Below are 10507 nucleotides of genomic sequence, written 5' to 3' on the forward strand. Positions count from 1 at the left end.
GTGAGGCAAGTTCCTAAGGATAACTATCACTTCGGCTAAATCGCCCAAAGATACTCTTAACGTAGTGTAATATTTTTTGTCAATTCTACAGGGTCTTCTCAAAAAGATCGCACACCATTAAGAGATTTCTACACGCTATATGTAATCTCCCTCTCTTTTCAGTTATCAAGCCCTCAAACAAAGATTTAAGTCAATTTTCGAGAATCACTGTGTGCCACCCATATCGTAATAATATTTATCTGCCATTGTAATACTCGTTTTATTGAATCTGGGTTTTGATACTAGTTGTTGGGCTAAACCAACTCCAAAATACTAGATCTTAACATAGTTTGATATTGTTCGTTCAAACCCGCATGATTTTTCCTAAAAAGTCTCACACCATTAAGAGATCTGTATACCTTATATGTAGTCTCCAATCTTTTTAGCTACAAATGTAGAACTTGGTTCGCACACCCAATACCATCAATATTAATGTGGTTTCTCCTTCGATCTTCCCAACGGCCTGTTAATAAAATTCACCATTTCTTTTGGAGATGTCCATAATGTATTTCTATGCATTTTTTTTAGTGTGTTGTATTATGCAAACTTTCCTAGGGATAATGGTGTATGCAAGATTTTGAATAAACGGTATTGTTCTGTTGTCATTATTTGGCTATAAGCGAGATTAGATCTTGGATATATATGGCTCTTTAAAGGTTTTACTCATGTCATAAATTGATATTTGATTTGTATTATATCAAATGATGTCGATCTATTGTATGTATGTATATTATTTTATTCGAAAAAGAGTCTGATTTACATCTCTACTGTTATAAATTGTTTAGAATTACTTCTGTTATACTATTGGATCAGATGAACCCCTACCGTCTTACTATTCAAAAACATATATATACCCTTGACTTGACGCCACTCAAGGCTTTTGGTCCATCCGGTTCTAGATTAGATACATCCCTCATTCTATTAGGGTGAATACTATCGTTCAGTCTTGATCAATCCTTTTGTTGTGAACCTCTCTTGACTGTATTTGATTATACATATTGCTTTCAAGCCTGGCTTGACTTAAGTGTAACCTGTCAAAGCTCAATATTGACAGAATAGAATATTAGCTCTGAAATCTATGATCAAGAAATATTAGCAAAAGGAGACATTGCAATCTAGTTTATATATATAATCAAGGTTATGTACATTATTATAAATGCAATACCAAGAAGATCCATTGAAAGAAGAAGAAAGCACAAATTAATCTCATTGAACCACTTCAGTGAATAATACAACTAATTTACAATGAACTTCAGCTATATGGAAAATTAACTATGCAATTGTTACATTAGTACTAAAAATAACACAACTATATCACAACATCACCATTTCATGAAATGAGAGAAAAAAGCTATTTATGTTAGATCCCAAAAAAAGAAAACATTCTTTAAAAGAAGAAAGAAGGTAAGCATACAAGAGAAAATTGTAAACCTCTTATAGTATTTATGTACTATACAATTTTGCTTATGTTCGTCGAGTAATCCTTATGTTCACTCCCATCAGGGGAATTTGCCTTGAATTTCTATTCTATTACGTAGAAGTACGCCAGCCAGTCTGTCCGTACCTTTAACTACCGTGCATCAAGCATGGTAACTGTAACTTGATTCACAGTGCAAGTTTCTTCGTAAATAGTTTCCGAGTGTTCATCAACCGGTCTTCTCCCCAGGCAAAAACCAGGGTGCTTAGGTTGAGGTAATGTTGCGCTTTCACTCCCTAACATCAAGACAACGGTTGCCATATTCGGTCTATCTTCTGCTTGCTCCTGAACACACAATAGCCCGACTTGTATACATCTCATTACTTCGCATGGAGAAAATGATTCTCCAACCGCTGTATCAAGTAGTTCTGAAGCTGTTCCTTCTCTCCATAATCTCCATGCCTGTAGTCGGAGATGGAGCCAGGAATTAAATTTATAGGTTCAACGTTTAAGATTTTCAGCATTAAACTCATTGTATCGTTACAGTTACAGGCTCAGATTTAATGTTTATTGAGATTTTATTAGGTTTTTACATATGTATCAATACTCAATGTGGAAAGTTATGGATTCAAATGAACTCGTAGCTGATATACTTACATGGCCAAGAAGGTTTCTTTGGTTGTTTTGATAATAAAATCCCCTGTTCTTCTTCCCTGTTACTATTTCTAACACTAAAACACCGAAGCTGAAGACATCCGATTTAACAGAGAAGAGACCGTCCATCGCATATTCAGGAGACATGTAACCACTGCATTAAAAGAAAATTGGATTTAGAGAAATTTTCAAGTGTTCTATGAATGATTTGAAGGAATTATTGTGATGTCGCTTACTAGGTTCCGACTACTCTCTTTGTATTTCCTTCAGTCTCGTCGCCTCCAAAAATTCTTGCCATACCAAAATCTGATATTTTGGGGTTCATTTCCTTGTCAAGAAGAATGTTGCTTGCTTTAAGGTCTCTGTGTATAATCCGAAATCTTGAATCTTGATGAAGATATAAAAGCCCTCGCGCGATGCCACAAATAATGTTGAATCGCCGTTGCCAATCAAGCAACAAGCTTTTCTGCTTATCTGAGATACATATATTAGTTTTAAGTCCAAGAGCATATAAACAATCTCATAAAAAAGTAAACAACGATAACAACAACTACACCTCAGTCCCAAGCAAGTTGGAGTCGGCAAACTCATAAGGAAGTATGTAACCAAAAAGGACTTACTGAATAAGATTGAATCCAAGCTTTTATTTTCCATGTATTCGTATATCAACATCTTCTCTTCCATCTCAACGCAGCAGCCAAGAAGCCGAACTAGATTTCTGTGTTGAAGTCTAGCGATCAATCGTAGTTCGTTCTTAAATTCCTCTACTCCTTGGCCTGAATTCTTTGAGAGCCTTTTCACTGCTATTTCTTGACCTTCATCTATTATTCCCTGATTAAATAAGTTCTTTCATTGAGTACCTTCACATTTTACCATAAATGGACTAGTTTTTATCCTATATTGCTCGACTCCTCTAAAAATGTCATGCACCAACCACCGGTGTCAGAGGATCCGACACAGGTATGACGGCATTTTTGGAGGATCTGAGAAATATAGGTTTTTTCACATTTACTGCTTGGATCCGCTAAAAATGTGGCCGCACCCATATCAGATCCTCCATAAATAATGCGTTTTCGAAGGATCGGATACGTGTGCTGCGACATTTTTTCAGGATTTGAGCAACATGGGTTTTTTCACATTTGGCTAAGTGTTACCTTGTAAACGCAACCAAAACCGCCCTGGCCTAACTTATTTGCATCAGAAAAATCTTCTGTAGCCACAGCTAAGGCACTGAGATCAAATAATGGCAATTCACATTCGTCCGCGGAAGTTTCACTAGAAATCTCTCTTTTACTTGGAATAATAGCTGTATTCACTAGAAGATCTTGACTTCTTTGATTAGAGCCTGGTTAAATAGCAAGAAATATGCATTAGACAATAAAACCTTTCATAAAAAAGACAATTTCTGGTTAATTATGAAGTAGTTTAATTTCCCTTAGTACCTCCTTGTTCTGTCTTCTTTCTTAATATTGGACCTTGTAATTTCCTTCTTTTTGATAATAACCGAATGGTTACTACTCCAACTAGCAAAAGAACAACACCAGCTGTGATTCCAGTAGCCATAGCGATTCGCTTCGTCTTGCCAGAACCATCTCCTGATCCCACACTTCCACTTTGTGCTGAAATTCAAGAATTTCAAAATGAATTGTTTTTTTTAATTGAACACAATTATTGTTATTCTGCTTGAACAACTATGATATACTAATAGATTTTCCTCTGCATCATGAAGTTTGACTATACTACTGTAGTTATATGATCAGTTCTACGAAATTCTAAAGCTGAATGGAAACTTTTGAAGGAACAAAAATTGAATACTACTAACAAAACAGGAATTAGCAACGGACAAATTCTGTAGCTAAATAGAAAAATCTGTCACTAATCCCATTTAGCGAAAGATTATCAAGTTTGTAGCGACGAGTAGTGATTTAGGGACAGATTAGCGACGAAGAGTGTAGCTAATTCTTTTTTTTTTTTTTTTGGTTTTGTTTGTAGTAGTAGTAGTAGTAGTAGAAGCTTCAAGCCAGATGGGGGGAAAATGCTCCAATACAAATGTTTCTTCATTTCAATTTTCAAATAAAGTTTTATGTTTCCAATTTGCTTGCATAATTTTCAGACTGGACATACTTTACCTTAACATTTTCTTTAGGAGTGATATTTATGCCAGTAGAAAATGTAGAGAACTCTAGTATTCGATAAACTAATCTTTTTTATACGAGTTTAAATGAAGGAACATGGACAATGAAGATTCATATAGAACTTAGGCATAATAATAATGTTGTTGACTTCTTGCTGTTGTACTTTCTTGGCCACTGGGTGCATATTAGGTCTTCTATGTTATTTTGCAGGTTCATAAGTGGGGAAAAATTCCTAGGCAAAAGCAGTTTCTCTTATTTACATTTATATAAATGGTTAATTATGAAAAATAGTAGTACAATTAAACCTCTCTATAATAGCCTCGTTTGTTCCGAATATTTTTGAATGCTATAACGAAGTGTTGTTATCGAGAACATATCTTATAACGTAATATGAAAAGTGGTTCCGAAAAAGTTTGGCTTTATAGTTAAGTGATATTATATAAGGATGCTGTTATAGAGAGGTATGACTGTAGTAGGTCATATTATGTATTTGAAATTAATTGCAGTCAGAATAATCGGCCATATGACTTTTTTTGCAATGTAGAAGGTGTAGGTATACAGTCCAGGAAATTGCTTTTTATCTGTCTTGAGCAGAATCTTTTTTGTGAACCTTACCTAATTTTTTAGGACCAAGTTGGCACTATTTTAAGAACTCAAATACCCACTAATTTTAGTTTCTCCATCATTGTCAAATTTGAAAAAAATAAATAAATAAAAAGAAGACAAAGACATGATATCCTCAAGAAAATATAGCAGCAAAAAAACAAAAACGAATAAAATATTCATTTTGTTACGCAACCATTCGCGTTGACAGTACAAAATAAAAAAGCTAACGCACGCTTCGATCACTTTATGACCATATTTTAAGCCCCTTTCCCACCATCTTTTATTTAAGGCCAACTACACATTTAACCGGCCAATCAAAAGTAATTATATTAATTAGTAATATATAATTAATATACTAATTATGTGTGAAATATGTGTATTTTTGTATATAATATATTAATATATAAAAAATAACTATTTTGACTGCCATATTTTTTTGTGCAGTCAATTAATTTCATAGGTTTTTACAAATTTATTTTTAGTTTCATGATCTTTATCTCTTTTTTTATATATGAAAGATTTACTTTTACTCATAAGAGATTTTGTTTTACACATAAGAGATCTAAAAAAAATACTTTCTTAATTTCAACATTTTAAATGACTATGAAGGTGTAATTTTCCCGTTTTATTTTACAATTTTACCCATAATAATGACAGTCTTTCTATAAGTCTTGGGAATAATTTGAGAAATAAATAGTTAATGATAAGGGTAAAATAAGAAAAAAAATATTTGTCTCTTGATTTAGTATAGTGGACAAATAAAAGTGAATGGAAGGAGTAATAACCTAATGTCATGTAAATATTTTCTTTTTCTTACACCTTTAAAGAATATCTTGATCTTTACGATGTGTCTATTATTGTTGTTATGAATTCTCTGTCTTCTATGCAAAATAACAAGGGAAATAATTTTATTCTAAAAAGGAAAAAAAAAAAAACTTAGCCCAAAAGGCAAGCTTTTACATAATAATCTTTAGCCGAAAGAGAAAAGATTTACGTAGGTACATGGATTTTTACGTTATCAGGTTTAGTTGAGTTGCAACAACAATAATAAATTGTTATAACAGATTAAAGTTGCGCTAATAGTATTACAGTTCTTTACATTATTGGTGCACATAACGGCAAAAAAGAGAAACTTGGATTTTCAAAGAAGATTTAGTAAATCAATGAAAAATCGTTATTTTCTAAGTAAATAACGATTCCAATCCCATCAAAGGAGAAAAACAAACTCTTAACAGTTCCGAAAAGTTTTATTTTGTGTCTCCTATAACTTACACTATTTGTATGATGCTCCTTTTTGTCTTACAAATTTATGGACTCCAATCTTACATTTCTGGGTCCACAAAAATTTAGGTCCACAAAACTGTGAGACAAAAAAGTTGTCCCATACAACTAGTGTCAGTTGTATGGGACACAAAATAAAATTTTCATATAATAAGTCACCTTTCTGATTGATTTGGAGATGGGGACTTAATTGAGTGCTTTGTTCATGTTTGAGTTAAGATTCGTTTCTTTTCATAAACAAATAAAAAAAAATTTGAAAAAATAAAGCGAAAATCTATGACACAGTACAGCAAAAACGTAACAACATAATGTCATATAAATGTTTTCAATACAGGAAAAACGTAATAACATAAAGTCATGTAAATATTTTCTTCTTCTTACACCTTTTTAAAGAATATCTTGATCTTTACGACGTGTGTATTATTATTGTTATGAATTCTCTTTGTCTTCTATGCAAAATAACAACGGAAATAATCAAAAAATAAAATAAAAATTCACATAATGATTTTAGCCGGAAGAGATAAAGATTATATGTAGGTGCATGGATTTTTTATATTATCAGGTTTAGTTAAAATTACAAAAACTGTTAAATTAGTTAATTTCTTCATATGTAGTATATCTAATACAATAACCTAGAAAATAAAATAATAAATTATTATAATCGATTAAAATTGCACTAATAGTGTAATAATTCTTTACATTATTGGTACACATAATGACGAAGAAAAGAAAACTTGGATTTAGTAGATTTTTCATTTCGTTGAAAACGAGTGGCGAATATTTCTAGAGTCTTGAAATGGGTGCATTAATTTCTACGTAACAATTCCAATCTAATCAAAGGAGAAAAACAAACTCTTTAACAGTCGTAAACCATATAAGTCACCTTTCTGATTGATTTGGAGATGGGGACTTTAGGGCCTAATTTCAATTAATATTTCATATGTTTAGGTTAAGATTCGTTTCTTTTTCAATGCACAACGCATACTGAATTTTTTAAATAAGAAAAAGGAAATTTATATAAGTGAAAAACGTGCCTACCACAAAGAATATGTCTCTCTCTCGATATATAATTATATATATATAGCAAGAAAATAACTTTGAAAACTTATTGTTTTCAAGTTTTTGTCAGGAGTTAATGAACTCAATCAATAATTTATTTCTATAATGATCTATGTACTAGCTTCTTGGTTTTCCAAAGTGTAGTACATACATACCAACTAGGCAACTACTTTTCTATTAAATATAACTCTCATTATTAAGATTAAAAAAAACCAAGTTAAACGAGGTGTCTTTTTTCAAAGAACAAAATTCTTACAACTCCCCAAAGCAGGTAATAATTGAGAAAAATAAAAGAGGTTATATGGGTCAGCTAAAAACTATTAACAAGAAAATATTAATTAAAAGAAATTTTTGAGTATTTTACTCTTATTTATGTCTTAAATTACAATCTCTCTTCATTGAATATTTGTTTTATTTATGTGGTATCCACATCTTCAAAAACCATTACTATTAAGAGGTAAATGAGAGAAAAGCTATTAATTTTGTCCTAAACCTCTAAAATAACAAATAATTTAAAATAATTATTTTTGAAAATCACGACAGATAATTTGAGATAAAAGAAGTATACCTATTCTCTTCACAGGTATTAAACTCTCTTCAATAGATATGGTTTAAAATTCGACAAGAAGTTAGAGTGGAATAATACGCCAAGACCTAATTCGTATAGAGTTATAATTCTGTATCCTATCATATTTATAATTATTATTTTTTACTTTATAATATAAGTCCAACCTAACAAATAAATAAAAATTTCATATCGATCTCTACCAACACCCAACCACTTCGGCAAATTGAGTCGACTCAACTCGCTCCAACTGTGTCAAGAATTGAAGACAGTCCAAACTATTCCTAAAATCATGCAACACAAATTAATGCACATATGTAAAAATATCCAAATATAGCCGATTCCGACTTATTTGGACTAAAACATAATAAATGAAAACATACCTGCGTCAGAAGAAGCAACTCTAACGTAGAGAACTTGGCCACCTTCTGCCGCTGAATACTGCCTCATGTCAACAAGTTCAGTTGTCCAAATCACACAACCAGAACCAGCCCCAGTAATATTCGCGGTGGAGTACGCCGTGCAAGAACAGTTGTACCTACACTTTTTTTTACATTCATCCAAATTCATCGTTGTATCGACAAACGAACTCGAAGTCTCTGGCAATTTCATGTTCTTTAATGTGTTAAAAACATCAGTTTCGCACTCTAAATCATGATATCTAACACATCCATCTGATCCATCTCTTAAATCCCATGCCACTTGATTTTTAGGCTTGTATCCCACTAGACATTTGCATACTGGCGAAAGATTCGCGTTACAAATTCCCGATACCCCACACTCTTCGTAAAAATCACATTGGTCTTTTGGTGCGTACCAGAACCTGTTCCAAATATTACTAGTCGAAATCCAAGTATACCTCTCTAAAAACCCATTATGTTTCACTAACAATCTTGAGCATATTTTCTTGTCAAGTACCTGTCGAAAACATAATTAAGTCAATAAAAACATATTCTCTCTAACAACGCAAACTTTCAGAAAAAACAATCACACAATTAATCATGGTATCAGAGCAGACATACGATGTCCTAAGTTCGAATCTCATCACCAGCCATTATTAAAAAAAGAATTTTCACGTGCTTGACGTACCTGAAATGTGTAGTAAACTTGATCTTTCTTCATTTGAAACTCAAATGCCATAATCTCAGTTGGTTTCATTTCAGGAACACCACTAAATCCAACTCCATTCCAAGGTCCACTTCTATAAAAAATATCATCTTTATTTGTCAAAAAAGCTTCTGGCAATCCATTTATATCAAGTTTAAATGTATAATTTCCAGAAGCTGGATCAAATGGAGATTTCCAAGATGTTATATTCCTATTTAACCCACTTTTCATATCCCATCCAAGTTTCATTCCTGGTAATAAAGTATCCGTAGGATAATCAAAACTCTGCCATAAATAATTCTCTTCATTTTCATCATTCTCATGTCGAACAACAAGGTTTCCAGAATCAAGAAGCTGAGCAATTACTGTGTTTTTCGCCGCAGTTTCAGATTCTTGATTTGCTGACCAAATAGAATTTCCAGCTCCATCGACTAAAACAAGATTTCCATTTTGGCTAATTTTTAAAAAATGAGATGATGAATTTGTTACAGGGTTGTTTCTATTACCAACCCAAACAATAGTTGAATCTTGAATTTCATTGTACCATATTCCTATATACCATTTGTCTGAATTTGGACCACCTGGATTAAAGAAACCTAATTTGAACTTTTTTTCTTTTGAGACTAAGGTTTGATTTATGGTAAGGGGATTCGTAGTAGTAATTGTATCAGTTGGTAATGCAAGAATTGGTAGAAGAATTTGTGAAATTAGAAGTGAGAAGAAGCAATATTGGTAAAAATGGTGTTTTTTGCTGTTAATGTTTCTCATTGTTGACTACAAGAATTGGCTATTTCTTAGCTTTTGTACTTCTCTACAGATATATTTGGACATTTATGGGAACTTTGGTAGTTTTCATCTTTTTTTGAGATATTTGTGCAGTAATTGTTTGATAGGAAAAGGGAAAGGGAAATATGGTATTCTTTTAGATCACCACTACGTCTCGTTCGTTTTCCCACTCCCAAAGCCTCCGCGTTTTTTTTCTTTATGGGTTTTATATTGTCTTTTCCTTCAAAATTCACTTTTAGGGCCCGTTTGACCACACCAAAAGATTTTTTTTCGAAATTAGTGTTTAGCCATGAAACTTTTGATTTTCACTTGAAGATGAATTTCGGAATTATTCGAAAATTTTAAAAACTCCAAAAAGCTATTTTTCAAAATTTTCATTTCAGATCGCCAGACCTCACTGGTGCGATTTTATTGGATTGTTGTTTTCATTTCAGATCACTCACAAAAATTCAAAAACAGCCTAAAATTATATTCATATTCAAACACAACTCTATTTTTCAAATATCATTTTCACTTAAAATTTCTTTTCACCTTTTTCCCCGAAATTTTAAAATTCTTATGTCCAAACGCTCACTTAGTATTGTTTTCGTCCAACAAAAAGATGTACTCTCTCGTTTTATGATGTGACACTATTTTTTTTAATGTAAATCGTTAAAAGAGAATTAAGCTTTTAGTAGCCAGTAGTGCTTGCATTAAGGTAAGCGATCTACATCACATTTTTAGGGGTGTGATCCTTTTCTGAAACCTGCGTGAATACGGGATACTCCGTGTACCGAATTGTCCTTTATATTTAAATACAATTTAAGTTTAAAATTCTTGTTTTATCTTTGATGGCATACTTTTATAATAAAAAATAAT

General features: G+C 32.1%; 1 protein-coding gene across 1 annotated transcript; it reads right to left on the bottom strand.

Annotated features, from left to right (window-relative positions):
* Window positions 1-1221: 1221 nt before the first annotated feature.
* Window positions 1222-9810, bottom strand: LOC104223736 (receptor-like serine/threonine-protein kinase SD1-8). The gene is made up of 8 exons (XM_009775235.2): window positions 8846-9810; window positions 8140-8674; window positions 3553-3729; window positions 3265-3455; window positions 2731-2941; window positions 2347-2584; window positions 2114-2264; window positions 1222-1918 (listed from the first exon to the last, which is right to left on the bottom strand). The coding sequence occupies exons 1-8, from the start codon at window positions 9629-9631 to the stop codon at window positions 1610-1612; spliced, it is 2598 nt and encodes an 865-aa protein (XP_009773537.1). The 5' UTR covers window positions 9632-9810; the 3' UTR covers window positions 1222-1609.
* Between the last annotated feature and the right edge of the window lie 697 nt (window positions 9811-10507).

Source organism: Nicotiana sylvestris, chromosome 9 (assembly GCF_000393655.2).
Source record: "Nicotiana sylvestris chromosome 9, ASM39365v2, whole genome shotgun sequence".
In the NCBI taxonomy this organism is placed as follows: domain Eukaryota; kingdom Viridiplantae; phylum Streptophyta; class Magnoliopsida; order Solanales; family Solanaceae; genus Nicotiana; species Nicotiana sylvestris.

Bases quoted from the DNA above. Each gene is read 5' to 3' on its own strand.
- LOC104223736 (XM_009775235.2), bottom strand. From the start codon at position 9,631: ATGAGAAACATTAACAGCAAAAAACACCATTTTTACCAATATTGCTTC. The intron at 8,675-8,845 runs GTACGTCAAGCA...TGTTTTCGACAG, and splicing joins AAGTTTACTACACATTTCAG to GTACTTGACAAGAAAATATG. The intron at 3,456-3,552 runs GTACTAAGGGAA...CTATTTAACCAG, and splicing joins AAAGAAGACAGAACAAGGAG to GCTCTAATCAAAGAAGTCAA.